We start from the raw sequence: 16,202 nt of genomic DNA, 5'->3' as shown, positions 1-16,202 counted from the left end.
TGAATCTTATTGCTTCATTGTAATAACAATCTCAGTGTTCTTTCAATCAGTGATTGATAGCCAAGGGTAGATCACTGAAAAAAGAAACCAATGGCGAGAAATAAATAAAAATCATTAGGTGTGATCTGCATATTGCCATGGGATTCGGCTTTATGCATGAATTGCCAATGTCAGCAATGTTTCTCTCATATGAAGTTGACGTTAGCCTAGTGCAAATCAAATTAACCCAATCCAGTCCACCCACATGGACTAATACACTGTAATACATCCGTACAGCCTAAATTATGAAGCTGAATTTCCCTTAATAGGCTAGAGGCAATGTGTAAAACACATAACCTGATTAGATTTAATAGACTACAGCCATGAATTGATACATCATCTGACATCACATCATTCATACTCCAATTATAGTCTAGCCACACTTCAGTTGCAAATTGGTTTATTAGCATATAAGTAGCCTAACTGACGGTTTATATGGCAAACAAACAAAAAAATATGGGAAATCTCTTTCTCTTTCACATTCTAGACTATTTGGAAACCAATTTCTTGAAACTAAACACAAGCTCTTTTTTTTTTTTTTTTAAAGAGGACATGCAATTCCCCCAAACCTTCTGATGACAAAAACATGACTTGCCAACAACTGATTTCAATATTTTTGGATGTGTCATACAAATTATGACGCTTCCAAAGAGAGTCAAGCGGCCAACGCAGGCCAAGTCTGAAAAGGAAAAGCTTTCCCTGCGTATCTGCTGTCTTATCTGACAGTAGCTTAAGCACACAACTTAAGCGAGCCAAAGGAGATGAGAGAGAGAGAGAGAGAGAGAGAGAGAGAGAGAGAGAGAGAGAGAGAGAGAGAGAGAGAGAGAGAGAATTACACCCAGGCAGGACTGAGAGGGAAGGAGTAAAAATTAGAAAATGAAAAAAAAAGGTGAAAAAATGATGAAAAAGCCACACTCCTTAGAGTTCCTCTTCTGGCAGGAACAAAACCAAGAATAAGAAGAGGGAGGCGATGAAGACACCCCCCCACCCCCCCTCTCTCTCTCACACACACACACACACACACACCACTCCTGCACGTATCCCTTCCCACCGAGGAGAATAAAATGTTGAAATTTCATCCCTCGGAACGACCTTGGTCTCCCCCTGGCCGGGTGTGGAATTAAATTTCCGCGGAGAGGAGTGGATGTTCGACTGGCTAAACTGAAACAGATCATGTAGGCCAGGATTAGAAAATACAGAATAGCACACGGAGGGGTCACAACACGTAATGAATCGTATCTGGCGCGCCGCCTGCGAGCGGAGGGCTTCAGATGGGAGGTAAAGGTGGAGGGACGTCGGGGGTGAGATTCGCTCAAATTTAACAAAGGGCGAAAGAGTGTGTGGGCGTTCTTGTACTGTAATATTCATTCATTTTTGTGAATATTAGAACGTAACAACAAGAGACATGCCGGGTGAGATTAAAAAGACTGCCTCTGTGCTTTTTCAAGGTATCTGCAGGCTTCAGAAGGCCAAATTTAAGACTTTATTAGACCATTTTAATGTTACCTGGAATTCAATGTAAGGCCAATTGAAATCCCAAATAAAAAACAAAGCAGAAACAGTATATTGCAAACTGAATGGAGCTAATGAAGATTCGGAAACTATGAATGGGTAGAATAAGAAACAGGACAACAGGAGATTAATGGTGAAGGGACATTAAGTCCCGAGTCAGTCTCAAGTCTTGAGGCACAAGTCACAAGTCAAGTCCCAAGTCTGAATGTAGATTACCAAGTCAAGTCCATGTCATTAATGTCAAGTATCAAATCAAATCCATGTCATTAATATCAAGTCAAAGTCATGTCATTAATGTCAAGTCTCAAATCAAATCCATGTCATTAATGTCAAGTCTCAAATCAAATCCATGTCATTAATGTTAAGTCTCAAGTCAAGTCCCAAGTCTAAATATAGATTACCAAATCAAATCCAAGTCAAGTTCATGTCATTAATGTAAAGTTCAAAGTCTAAATGTAGAACACCAAGTCAAGTCAGAACAATGTATCAATTTAATATCTTAAAGAAAACTAAATATCTATGGATTTTCAATGCAATATGGTTTTAATAGGATAAAAACTTGCTAAGAGCATCATGAGTTTGATTTCTATAATCAGTTTCAACTTCACTAAATTCAATCATTCCATACAAATTCAGAAAACAGAATTTAAATTCAGTCATCTGCTGGAACAAATCTCATCACTTTCAATCTAAGTCATTTACACAAACACAAGATCTCAAGTCAAGACTTTAGAAACCTTTTCAAGTCATCAAAGTACAAGTCAGAGTCAAGTCCCAAGTCACCAGAACCCAAGTCAAGTCAAGTCTCAAGTCTTCTCTTCATGCATCAGGTCAAGTCTCAAGCAATTAAAATTGTAACTCGAGTCTGACTCGAGTCCAAGTCATGTGACTCGTGTCCCCACTTCTGGTGTTTAGTAGAGCAAATATGATGCATACTGTACTATTAACCCTGTTCTGTATTAATCTAAGAGTGGACGTGCAGTGCAAAGAAACCTGTCAAAAAACCTCTAATAACTTTATTCAAGACATTTTAATACTTTTAAGGCCTTCAATTCAGATGATTCATTTTAAGACCTTATGGGAGTTTTTAAGGACCTGCAGATGCCCTGTTTTTGGCCTTAAAATAATGCATTTATGGAGGCATGCAACTCCCTACTGACCCAATCCCCGTCCTCAAAACTCTTAAAAACGCCCCAAGTTATCACTCACACTAAGCTGACTCAGACAGACTATTCATTCCCTATGATATCTTTTAGGGCTCCACTTTTGATGAAATAAAACTGTCTGAAATGGCTGTTTTGCTGAGCAAGGAAAATGTGCCTCACACAGCTGTCTGGTAGACTGGAGATTTAGCACTGCCTGCCCTTCTTCTCCGCGCCTTTGATGTGTGTGTGCGAGTGTGGGCGTACGTGCGTGCCCGTGCTTGTCTACCCATGCTTGTCCACAGTACGTGCCTGCGCATACTATATCTGCAGTGTCCGGATTTCACCGACTGAATGAAACATTTTCTGGGGAGTCTAATGAAAATGTATTTGCCGCAAGTCTGACTCCGGACGTATTAATTTGATGGTTCTTCTGCTTTATTAGACGGCAGAGTTTTGTATGTGCATACTGTACACTACCTCCTTGCTGCATTGAGAATGAGAAAACATAAAATACTACAATAAGGTAGTTGCTTAAGATGTCATTTTGGTTGTATTTGTCCTAAACGCATAAACACAGAAAAAGGAGGGTTCTTTAAGGGTTCTTTACTTATGGTAGAGGGTCTATATAGAACCGTAATGACTCAAAGACACTCTGATTTGATAAAATGTAATAAAAAAAACATGCAAATCAGAATATAGGACACAGTGTGATTCTTAATTTGAATTGTAATTTTTTTCTCCCTCATTTTGTCATTGTATTCGCCCGACAGCGAAATTATCTTGTCGTCTTAGTGTGAGTCATTTCATTTTAGGCCTATTTGTCTATGCTTCCAAATATGACACATTGCTTGCCAATTTAACACAATCACAAATTAAACGTTATCTGTAAATGAAATAAACAAAAAATGTATTACATATGTAAACGAAGTTCTCTATCCTATATAATCATACAAGGAGATAAGCAGTGAAGCTGTTTTGTGCAATGTGTTAAATGTGTGTATTATAATGTGCCAGTCCCTCCTGCACCCACCCCAACCCCCTTACAAACGCCCAATATGTACTAAATGGACCAAACTGGACTGTAAGTAAGTGATAAGCTAAGTGTGAGTCATTAAGAACCAGTTAGCGACAGATTGGCCACAGTTTCCTTGGGTGTAATGTGATATATGAGAATAGGGTGTCCTCTTCCCTTACTTATCTAGCCAAACCCCATTTTTTTCAAAGTCTCATTATGTGAACGTGTAGCAACAATACGCTCACTGCTAAACACAGAAACGCATGCAATACTGATCAAATGTCATGTTTCCAAATAGGACCGCCGTCCATGACAGTTAGCTAACGTTACCATGAAATGCAACATGGCAAGTAGTTTAGCCAAGCTCAGCAGTTGACAGTTGCAAAGCAAAACATCTGTAGCTCTATCTTTGTAAGTTTCTCAGCAAAATGACAGACACAGCAGCTAAAAAGATAATAACAGAGATAGCTAATGGATGTAGAGTAATGTTAGTGTATAGTAGTTGCTGTCAGCTAACATAAAGAGTTGTAAAACTTGCTAAATGTATGGTATCTTTGCAAAACCCATAACACCCATAACATCAAGATAGTGAGCCTCAGGAACATAACTGAATGCATTTACATTATACTGTCATTGGAGAAACGATGACAAATCACAGAAAAACATATGTGTTTACACACAAGAAACCAGTCTATGATCATTGAAAGTACTTGCAATTTGATTACAGTTTTTGATGAGTGGCTGTACCATATTTATTCATCTTTCTTTATTCTTAGGTAATCCATTGGTAATCTGACTACTGTAACCCCAATGCATGTAATCCAGTACTCCCTATCCCTGCCTGTTCCAGTGTGTCTCCGATTATGCTGACAAAGCTCGCTATCAACCAGTTTTGTGGCAGAACAGCCGGACAATCTGTTTCTCATCTCCGACTTCAACTTTAGCTGCTGGAGCGGTTCCACTTCGTTAGACTCGACGAGTTAGATGAGACTCTATTTTGTCCTTCTGCTGCAAATTCTCACACACACACAAACACAGATGCAGATTTCCAAATGCTCGCGTAAGCGCAAACACACACACACACTGACGCACACAATAGAGGCGCGCGTAAACAAGGAAACAGATTCACACATGCGGACAGAAGCACGGATGTTTGGGAAAAAAAAAAAAAACGCGCACGTGCGACGAATGCACATTTGCCGAAAAGACGTTATCGAGTTAGTGGGCATCTGCTCCGTGGCTGTCTGTAATTGTCTGGTAACTGAACAAGCAGAAGACATTTATCACCCTGCCTCCTCTTTGGAGAGGCAGACGACATCGCCTCCCACACCTCCTCCCACACCTCCTCCAGCGTTCACCTCCCCTCATCTCTTCCTCCTCCTCATCTCCACTCTCTGCTCTCCATAATCTGCCCCTCTCACCTCCTCTTCTATCATCTCCTCTCCTCTTCTCACCTCTCCTTTGCCTATTCCCTCTCCCCTCACCCTCCTCCCTCCTCTTTCCTCTCTTTGTCTGCACTTTCCTCTTCCATCTGCCCTCTCCATCGACTCCAATCTCGTCCTCTCCTCTCCTCTTTTCTCCTCTCTCCATCGTCGCCCCGCTCTCTCCCCATCCTCTCCCATCCCTCTGCTCTCTTCCTGAAGGCTGCAGCGGGCAACCGGCTCATGCTTTGCTGTTAACCTCTGACCTCCCCTGTCTCACACAACTAGGCTTGGCAGGAGAGAGAAGCGAACAGATAGATGGAAAAAAAAAGCTAGGGAGAGAGAGAGAGAGAGAGAGAGAGAGAGAGAGAGAGAGAGAGAGAGAGAGAGAGAGAGAGAGGTGGGGAAGATAAAGAGCATGGGCTCTCATATGTTTCCATGTCATGGATCCCCAAATAAGCCCACACTGGTGCCATGGACCCCCATTTGATCAGATTTTGTCTGTTCAGTCATGGTGGCTATCGCTGCTCATGCTAACTACCCAGTTCTTCTTCTTCTGTTTATTCCAAACAAACCTGAAACGCATCGCTTTCCCAGGAAAGAGCTACCAGACGCCGGTTAAGAACAGTAAATGCAAAAAAAAAAAAAGCTTTCATCAACTGGATATAGGTTGAATCACTATTGTGTTATATCTACTGGCAATAGAGAGCAGCAAAACGGACATTTATTTATGTAAAAATGCTGTGGATTATTACTTTAATTATAGTGAAGTTAAACTATTCCTCATTTTGCTGGGAACACCATCAAGGACCCCTGGGAGTCTCCGGAGCCCAGTTTGAGAAAAACTGAGAGAGAGAGAGAGAGAGAGAGAGAGAGAGAGAGAGAGATTGTTGTATGAGCAGTGAGCATTACGTAATGCCCGGGTGGAAGCCAGGCAGGTGGTGGTGATCTGAGGTGTGTGTGTGTGTGTGTGTGTGTGTGTCTCGGTGCAGAGGTGTCACGGAGGTCAGGCCCGTTCAGAATAATTCCTCCCTTGTCTCACCTGCTCTTCCTCACCACTATCCCCTCCTCCTCCTCTACCTCTCTCTCTCACCCCGCAGCAAGACTTTCTCGCTGCTTCTTTGTTAAAATGACAGGCTCTAATAGAATAAATAAGGCGCCTATTTTTACCTGGCTGTTGCCGGGATGATAACACTCACACTCACACTCACACACACACATACACATACAACAGTATGCTGGAGGTTAGTAAAGAGCTGACACCTGGCTCGGTGGGGGAGGGCAGCGAGGTTGCAGGAAGAGGTCCTGGTGATTTAATTGAGAGAGAAAGTAAAGGAGATAGCTACAGAGAGAGGGAGTGAGATAGAAAGAGAGAGAGAGAGAGAGAGAGAGAGAGAGAGAGAGATTTAATTGACTGACATGGGTCTCAGTCCGTTTACTGCAGCTGCTACAGTTTTGCTTCTGTCTGAAATTTCAGTATGTGAGGCGTTTTCAATTCAGACTGATATTCAAAGATTTTATAATGTTTATAACATTTATTATTTCAACTGGACTGAACTTTAAAGCAGCTACAAAGTATTTTGAAGGTGCTTTTAAGGTCTGAGGGCATTTTGAAGTGGCTGTAATACTATCTCCACTTAAAAAGCTTTACAAAGAAGCTTTAAGGCATTTCTTGAAGCACGTTTTTTTCTTTTCAAATAAAGATTACAAAGAATTCTGTGAGAGTAAAAAATGTGTAAAAAATCTCTATAGTTTTGAACCCCTTGCAGCCTGAGTTTCCCCTTAAATTTCCTCTTAAGTAGCTTCAAAGTTGGATTTTTTTTTTCCATACTGTACAACAATGTCACATCCATATTCTGTATCTGCGTGTTCCAATGCTTCATTGAAGCTATAGCTGCTTATACTGAATGAAATATTCAAACCGAAGGCGCCATTTTTTTATGGCTGCACCATTACATCAATTACATGTTTGTGCATCATTTTATACACATTTCCCTGTAATTCAGCATGACATATATGGTATCTTTGGAAACCTTGGGATCTCGACTAGAATTTTAAATAAAGTTCTGTGCGTTTGAACAAAGCTTGGCTGCGAAAACATGCGTTTGTCATGGGACCGGCGGGCAGAACTTAATATTCAAAACCACAGTGAGACAATTGTAGAAATCCTCCATCTTGCAACACCCTTGCACAAATACTGCAATGGCCACTCTACAAATGTATTTTCTGGAATGTTATGCTGTAGATCTAAATTAGCACACTGTAACATCATAATAATTAATAATAATTCATTGCCAGACCATTTGTTTGGGCCTCCACGTGGCTGAAAAGGCGACAAAAATTCAACTTTTCTTCCAAACAATTCATCTGGGGGTGGAGCACCAGTGCAGCAGTAGTCTATCAAGCACACAGTAAAATGTGTGAGTTCTATGAAAGGCCTCAGTCCCAGCTAACCATGCAACCATATTATTTTCTGTCATTTCCACATTGGTAATTGAAGGTTCTTCCCAATACTCAAAGCCATCGGCGCTTTAAAGATGTTTCGCTCCGTAATCAAACACCTCTCCTCGATCTCTTCATAAAGCCTTCCAACGTGAACAAAGCGGCCGATGTGTTCCATCTCTGCTCGTATCTGATCTCCAGCGCGGTAATTGAGGTTATGTGTCCAACAATAGGAAGCTCATATCACAGCCCGGTGCAGCGGAGAAGCTGCTATTAATCACCCAGACAAGGCGTCATGCCCGAGCCACATACAAACACACACACACACACACGCACACACACACACACACACAGACTGACCACAGCTAATGAGCTATGGCAGCAGCACCCTGCCTCTCCACAAACATGACTGATAAAGCAATGATAGCCGGGCAATGAGTGTGTGTGTGTGTGTGTGTGTGTGTGTGTGTGTGTGTGTTTTTTTTCAAGCTCCTGGGTCATTAGGGAACAACTCATGTAAGTCTTCAATTACCTTTACATAGACCATTGCGTGTTGTGTGCTTCTTTCACTCACTGGTCTGCTGAGTTATAATTTACAGTCAGGTGCACAACTGCCACAAAACATCACAGTTCCTGCAATGCTTTCTATGGAATTTCTGTTAAAGGTTGATTCCGCATTGAAGGAGACATTCTTTTAGATCATAGTTGTGGCATTCATATGCTTTTTCTTACATCCTACAGCAGCCTACACAATATTTGATTAGGTGAATGAGATTTTCCTCATAAGTAAGAAGTCAGATAACCTAGATATCTGCCTGAAGCTGCTCCACTGACACAAATTACAGTCGCAACAAACTCCTCTGTCTTGTTTTCTGCTATGGGAGGCTGGTGATTCCTCATGGAATGCAGAGCAAACTATCCTATGAGGCACGGGGGAAAGCCATATCTTCAAGTTCAAATTCCACATGAAGCACTGTGCAGTGAATTCCTTTTCTGAAGTTCATGCTCATGCTACATCTCCCCTCCCCCCTTTTTAAATACATTTTTCTTTGATTTAATTAGCTAACATATAAATAAGGCTGCTCACAGTGGTCCCACATGTAGAAAATGATCAGGCGGATTCTCATTGAGAAAGGAGAGGGCTGTAGCGGGGCAGATCGTGTATTTGGAGCAAAGGGCGAGGACATGGATCATCAAACTCTCCAGTGAGCTCATTACTCCCTCCAAAAGGCCAGGACGTTTCCAAGAAGCCAGGAACAGATTAAGAAAGATGAGTCTGATTTCAAGTTTTTGCCAATGAAATCTATTTTTTTTTTCCCTCCCTAGAAATGGATGGTCCTGGGCCAGGGTGAAGCAGTTACCCACTAAAATTGAATCATTTCAGATCTTCACATCCCAACCTAATCATGATGCTCTCTGTTCGACAGGAAACGAGATTCCGGCCGGATTTCACGCGGAGCGGGGCAATCGGATTTTCAGACCTGCGCGGCCCAAATCTGATGTTTTCATTGTTGCTTCAACATGGGGGCAAAACAAACAAACAGATAAAAGCAGTGGAATATAGCCTGGGAAAAAAATCAGATTTCCTGTTGCTGTTTACATCCAGTGTCTGGTCAAAAAGAATGAGCAAAGTGAAAAGTAATAGTACGGGAAGGAGTAACAACAACAACAACAACAACAACACTAATAATACTAATACTAATACTAATACTAATACTAATGCTAATGCTACTACTACTATTACTAATATTACTACTACTAATAATAATAATGATAAAATAATAAGAAGAAGAAGAAGAAGAAGAAGAAGAAGAAATTGTATTACATATCTCAATTATATAATGATTAATATTTCATGTATTATTATTATGATCACTGTTGTTGTTATTAATAGCTTTTATTTTTAATTTTTTATTAAACAGTGCAAGGGGGATGACATGTGACAAAGATCATTATTCAATCTCACAATACAAGTACATGGTATGTGCCTTAAGCCCTAATATTACCTGGGGGCATCCAGTAATTTGTAGTTTCTGTAGTTTATAAAGTCAAAATTCCAGAGTAAATTACTTGAAGACAGAGGTCGCCTGATAATACTAATCCTGTGTGTGAAGTGAATTTTGTTTTTGGCGCACAATTTATTTTTCTTCTTCTTCTTCTAGACGCTTGATTTCTATCATCCTCCGAATATGAAAGATGGAGGCACTAGTGGAATCTACAGAGGGAAGTTGTGAATGTATTTTCAGCGCAAACTTCAAGATTTGCTCAAGATGAATTTTAAAATCTTGACGTTATACAATTGCATCCCTGGCATGAGTGAATTCAGCAGATTTCATTATCATGTGCGAATGCAGTGTACAAAATGCAGAGGTTGGTGGGTAATCCATTAATACTAATATTAATTACATGAGGTCCCTACATAATACTAGTCCCATGCAAATAGGGCTTTAGTCTGCTGAACCACCAGCATGTACCAGAAGGTCCTTTATATACAATCTTGAGTATAATGAGCTGCGTGAAAAGTTGCTAGAAAGTGCAGGTTCTTTGATAAAAACATAATGGAAAAAAAAAATAAAAAGCATAGAATCAAAGGCAGTTTACAAGGAAAGAGAGAGCAAGAGGAAGAAAAAAAAAAGAAAGACACATAGCATTTTTTTGTGTTGAATCGTTTAGCGGTGTCTGCAACCGGTGTGTCAGAAGTTGGAGAAAATGAAGAGAAATGGACTTTTCATGAGGGTGGAAAACTCAGTCATCTAATGCCATCTGTCAGCACAAAGGTAACTGGGAGTGAACGGTGCGGCGCAGCGGGGGTGTCCTTGGACGAGGGAAAAAAAAAAAAAAAGAGAGAAGAGAAGAAAAGTGGTCGATCCAAACAAAGGAAACAACAGCCGCGGAGAGTTGGGAGCCACTGGGCTGAAACGCCCGGGAGAGAGGGGCTATTACTTACCGCCGCTCTGTCTCGCTGAGAAAACAAGTACAGGTATAAAAAAGACGGATGGCTGACATGTGCCGGGCGTTTTTTGCGTACGGAACAAAAACAAGACCTTTATTCTGCAATTGTTCCTTTGAGTGTATAAGTGCTTCGAGTGTTTCTCCCGAGTGCTTGTGGGTTTACTGTAATTGCCTGAGATAGCGCGACGCTGATTATAGTGCAAAAGCGTACTATGATCTACGGCACGCTCTCCTCCAGTGTGTTAATCAAACAGATGGCGGAGTGTTACGGCATTGCGTGTTTGCGCCGGGAGTGGCGCATTTATGGTGTGCGTTCAAGACAGCAAACAGATGCGGCTTTTCTCTTTGTGTGTGTATGTGTGTGTGTGTGTGTGTGTGTGTGTGCGCACGTTTCCACTGCCATCATAACATGACCTTTCGATGCGAATGAAAAAAATTAAGAAAGCGTGTAGCTCTGAAACTCAATATCACCAGAAGAAGATACGTTGCACCTAATTTACATGGTTCAATCTTTCTGGATTTCGTGGTGCTGTTGCTACACATGTGCATGGGGACTTTTACTTTGAAATCTATCATCTAACAAGCAGGCTTCTGACTGTCTGACTGCCTGACTGTCATTTACCATACATCGTTTATTATATATCATGAATGTAATCTAATGTAAGTGCTACTGTATTCACAACCTAGTGTAAAAGGCAACCTTGGTCTTGGTATCTAAATGCTTTGACCCTTCCAGACCCTTCTGGTGATGAGATCTGCTCGTGTGTTTGTTGCCCACAAACTACACCAAACCCCTTGAAAGCAAAGGAACTAACAAAAGAAAAAAGAAGAAAATAAGAAAAGGGCTTCCTAAAGGGGTTTCGGAAAGAGACCCGTGGCGGTTCCCCCGGGGGGCGAAGACACAGGCACCTGAAGAGCGTTTTCTGAAAGGCCGCCGCCCTGGGAGCCCATTAGATCTGTCTGCGACAGGGGCGCAGCCAAGAGAGAGAGCAACGAGAGAACAGCTTGGTTAAAATGTGTAGAAGAGGTCCCACGCGAGGGACGAGTGTTTTCTCTCAGCGAGCGTTTACTCTCCGGCAGAACGTAGGATAGAAAGTAGTGCCAATTCTAAATTTACAACGCGATAATCCAGGCAGACACGACAAACGCGCGCAGACTCGGCGTTACGAGCCTCGGTGTCTTCTGTGTGGTGACAGCTTACAAATCTGTGCAGTGATTTAACGTTAAATCTCATCGCTCGAGCATCTTGCATCATCACAAACACACACAAACACACACGCATAGACGCACACACACGCACATACACTGTACGCCTTACCTTTGCTGCTCGGGCCACTAATTACTGTCATTATTATTGTCATTACGGCCATAAACCTCTCGAATGCACTCGCAGACACACACAAAACTCTCTTTCTGTGTGTGTTTGTGTATGTGTGTGTGTGTCTTACCTTTGCTAATGTCCTGGTACTCCAGCCACAGCTGTCTCTGGACCTGTTTGTTGGGGTACCAGATGGTGCATGCCTCCTGGAAGCCGTACACCGCCTCCTGCACATAGTGGTTCCCGAACTCCCTCAGGATGGAGACGAAGTCGCTGCGCAGCGTCGCCCCGTCCAGCGAGTGGATGGCCGAGCTGAAGGCTGGGAGGGTGGGTGGAGGGGTGGAGGTAAGAGGGGGATGGGGGGGGGGGGGGGGGGTAAAAGATACAAATAAAAAAGACGATGAAGTCGATTGCGGTTTCAAAACTACCAGTTCGGTTCCCGTGCAGCGTCACTCCGGTCCAGGGGAAAATGGATGTTTTTTTTTGCGCCGGCGTGGTGGGGAAATAAGCAGATTTGGTTATATAAATAACAGAGCCACAAGTGATGGAGGATGGGGGCGAGGGGGTTGGTGGGTGGGGGTAGTGGGGGGTGGGGGGATTACAGGGAGAATGTCAAAACAGCAGAGTCACTCCCATCTTCCGTCACAGATGAAAAACTCATCTTTATGTATTTCGTTTTTTTTCAATTTGTCTTGCCTTGTCCTTACATGGATCAAAGACAGATTGGTGTTAACGAATAGAAATCCCTACTGCTACTACCACTTCTTCTACTAAAAGTAATAATAATACACCTAATGAATTATATACCGTCTCTACTCATCTAATTGCTCACTCACTCACATTGCATTAAGGCCCTGACATTTGGCCTCCTTGCTACTGGTTGCTTGTAATTTTGGAGATCTAGGAACTGAAGCTTATTCTACCGTTGCTCTCACTGTAAGTCGCTCAGAGCATCAGAAAAATGCTTAAAATGTGAAACGTAACTGTAAAATGTTAATTAAGGTTCCTAGACACAAATGTATAACATGCAGTATATACAAGCAATTGAAACAGGGTGTGGTGTTACTGTGTCATGGTGTTCAGGGTTCTACTCATGGTTGGATAGTAATGGAATACTTGTAATGGTGTTACCTATTCTAAATGCAAGAAAAATATAATTCTATTCTGTTACATTACCTAAAAAGGTAATGTATTCTGATTTGATTACTTCAGGGAATACTTTTAAAGAAGGCCATTGAAATAGTGTGGTTCTACATCTTTATAAAACGTGGCACAGAAGAAAACAGTGTTTGTATGCAAACCTGAAATAAATCTCCTGAACTTTATAATGTTTCATTTTGGGTTTTTTTTTAGTCGTACCATAAAACTTCCAATAAATAGCGGGTCTCCAATAGTGGAGACCCGCAACAGCCAGGGAGCGTGTCTGTGTAAATAAAGGCTGGTATCCAATAAAAACTGGGTAAAAACAATATGGCAGAATTACCATAAAGGAGTCTAAATTCATATAATATTTGTAGATTAAAATTATTTCAAAATATGTGACCAAAAAGAGACATTGCATGTAGTGACATGTACTGACATGTCTCATAAATACAGGTACAGGTAGTGACGTGAAAGCCTTTTATTATTAGGCAAGCATAACTGCATAACTATTATTATTATTAGTAGTAGTAGCAGTAGTAGTACTGTATCTGACAGCAGTTGCTCAAGTTTTTTAGGCTATTGGGGGAAAACACTGTTTTAAATACCTGATGAAAGATGTGGGAACATTGTGTGTGGATAAATAAATAATGTGGCATGGGAGACTTAGGCCCCAGTATGGAGTATTCTTTCTCTTATTCCTCTGTGAGCATCCACAGCTTCAAACGGAGAGGGAGAATCTTCATGTTCATCATTTCTGCACGGGATCTCTGTCTTAATTTTTGTTTCTATATTTTTGTGTCTTTTTTTCTCCCTTACTCTACTTTGAGCTGTCTTTCACTTCAGGTTGTATTGTTTTGTTTTGTGTTTTTTTTACTTGTCTTATATAAGAGCCTGGCAGGCTTTACATAGACAGATAAAGTACAAATGCTGCCTTGGTACGAACTAATAGGCATCTCAACTACTATTAATACAGTTACTACTAATAATAATTTAATAATATTTGAATGATCACTTGTGAGGGTTTGAGGATTATATTTAGGACAGGAATTTTCCATCACAGAGGCTTGCCCTGAACTAGCTTTGAGTGTGTGTGTGTGTGCGTGTGTTTTATGTGCACGTGTGCAGGGAAAACTTTCAACAACCTGCTCCATTTTTGTCATTGAAGACGGGTAAGACACGCCACTCGTGCCGCATGTTCCCTCATTTCTGACTGGATATGACAACACCATCCTCTGTCGCGTCGCCGGGAAAAGTTGGAACGACACAAAGGTTAAAGCTTAGTATCCCCCCCTTTATTTAGACCGGGATAAGTGGCAGTTAAAGCCTCGGGGGTTAAAGATTCTTTTTATATCTAATTTAGACAGCGAATCTCCCTCGGGGACGCTGTGTCCTGAGAGAGACCTAAGCTGAAATGACAGGTTTTTACCCAGAATAGTGGGATAAAAGGGCTTCTATAAACAAGTGTAAATAACTCAAGATGACTGTGGGTGTTTTTGGGTGAGGCGGTGGCACCTTTCTTTAAAAAAACAAGCTAAGAACATGTCCGCTTATGTTAATTTAATTTCACTGCAGGAAAGTGTCCTCTACACACTGTTTGGACTGCAGTGGCATAAGAAAATAAAGCGCGTTTGATGTGATACATTGACCGGACTCTATAACGAACTGACCGTGCACTCGCTAGAATTCTCTCTCTCTCCAAATATTGGAAAAGCCGACGTGCAATAGCCGTTTATCATTATCATTTCCGCGAGAAGCAGCATTAATATCTCGGCGCTCACGCTCCGCTCGCTCTTACTTCTCCCTCTAAAATTAAATTAGGAGGCCACCGAAGTGAGAGACAGAGAGCGCGGTGTGGATGAAAGATGGGGGGCTTTGCTAAAAAAAAAAAAAAAGTCAGTAGCCTCGCCCCCTCCGGTGGCCGGTGAAAGATGATGAGCTAAAGTGGGAAAAGGGAGGAAGGAGGGAGGAGGCAGCAGCGGAGAGGAAATAGAATTCTGAGCGGACGCAGCGGACGCTTTAAAACCGGATCGCCACCATTCGAAATGCATTAGAGGTGTCATGCTTGTGTTTACAGTAAGGAGGGGGAGGGGGGGGGTGCACTCATCAGAACGGAAAGTGTTTATGATGGGATATATGAATAATGCATGCACTTAAAACATGACAAAAATCCAAATTATGAAGTGACACTTTCCCTTTCCAGGCATGCAGCACGAATGAACACGGTATCTCAACATGTTTAACTTCCCCTTCAATCCTGAGAAATTGCCCCAACTAATAGCCCGAGTTATGTAGTGAGGCAAACCAAAAGAGAAAAAAAAGATGCATTTTGATAGAATAACACATTTAGCAGTGAGAAGCCCGTCAGGAAATATTCAGTATAATCCCCTGACGTGTCAGCAGCCAGGAGCAGCCTTCAGAAGAAGTATTGCTTGACTAAATACCTATCCACAGTTATCTTATTCTGTGAAGTTTCCGTGGCAGGCGCTGTCAGAAAGCCTTGGTCTTGCTCTGGATACAAAGCTTTGTGATATATGACAGGCTATCAGAGACAGACACAGAGAGACAAAGAAAAAGAGCAAAGAGGGGAAGAAAAAGATAGAGAACTATATATTCCTCTTGTCTATTTTGACCTTTCTGACTCTCCTTGCCTGTCTTATCTATCTATCTATCTATCTATCTATCTATCTATCTATCCATTGTCTTATTCATGTGACAACAGACAGAATGAGGAGGAAAAGAGACGCATAAGGTGAACAGATATCTAGGCTACTATTCAATTGCATGTTGTCGGCCATGTTGGCTAAAATCCCAGTTTCCCTGAGTTCAGTGCCCGACTTGGGGGGACGCTCAAGTAGTATTTCCTGGTGTATAATACAATAATTCCAACAGCACATGAATGCATTATAAATATCTATCCAGATATCTAGCTATCAAGCTAGCTAATCTAGCTAGCTCACTATGCAGCTGTTTAGCTAGGCCTACAGTAGGCTATGTATGTGTACACAGAGAGAAGGAGAGAGAGGGAGAGAAAAAGAATGAAGTAAGTTGCTATTTTAACCTGTAATTCTCTAACCTGTGCCAGCAAAAGCACATACTTATAGTGGTGTTATTTTTTTCTACTTTTTAGCGCACGTACTTCTGTAAGAGCTAATGGTCAACCACCAAAATTGCTCGCTATGGGGACATTAGTCACCGCTACTTAGCTTTTGTGTTGA

The 16,202-nt window shown here is 41.6% G+C and overlaps 1 protein-coding gene across 1 annotated transcript in view; it reads right to left on the bottom strand.

Annotated features, from left to right (window-relative positions):
* astn1 (astrotactin 1) overlaps positions 1 to 16,202 on the bottom strand; it is a 329,475-nt gene that overhangs the window by 126,241 nt on the left and 187,032 nt on the right. The window contains exon 17 of the mRNA XM_071907023.2: positions 11,975 to 12,163. Within this exon, the coding sequence (XP_071763124.1) occupies positions 11,975 to 12,163 (189 nt within the window). The remainder of the gene's footprint in view (positions 1 to 11,974; positions 12,164 to 16,202) is intronic.

The sequence above is a fragment of the Centroberyx gerrardi genome, chromosome 13, assembly GCF_048128805.1.
Source record: "Centroberyx gerrardi isolate f3 chromosome 13, fCenGer3.hap1.cur.20231027, whole genome shotgun sequence".
Classification (NCBI taxonomy): Eukaryota; Metazoa; Chordata; class Actinopteri; order Beryciformes; family Berycidae; genus Centroberyx; species Centroberyx gerrardi.
Note: the sequence above shows the minus strand (reverse complement) of the source record. Positions and strands in the feature narration are given on the sequence as shown.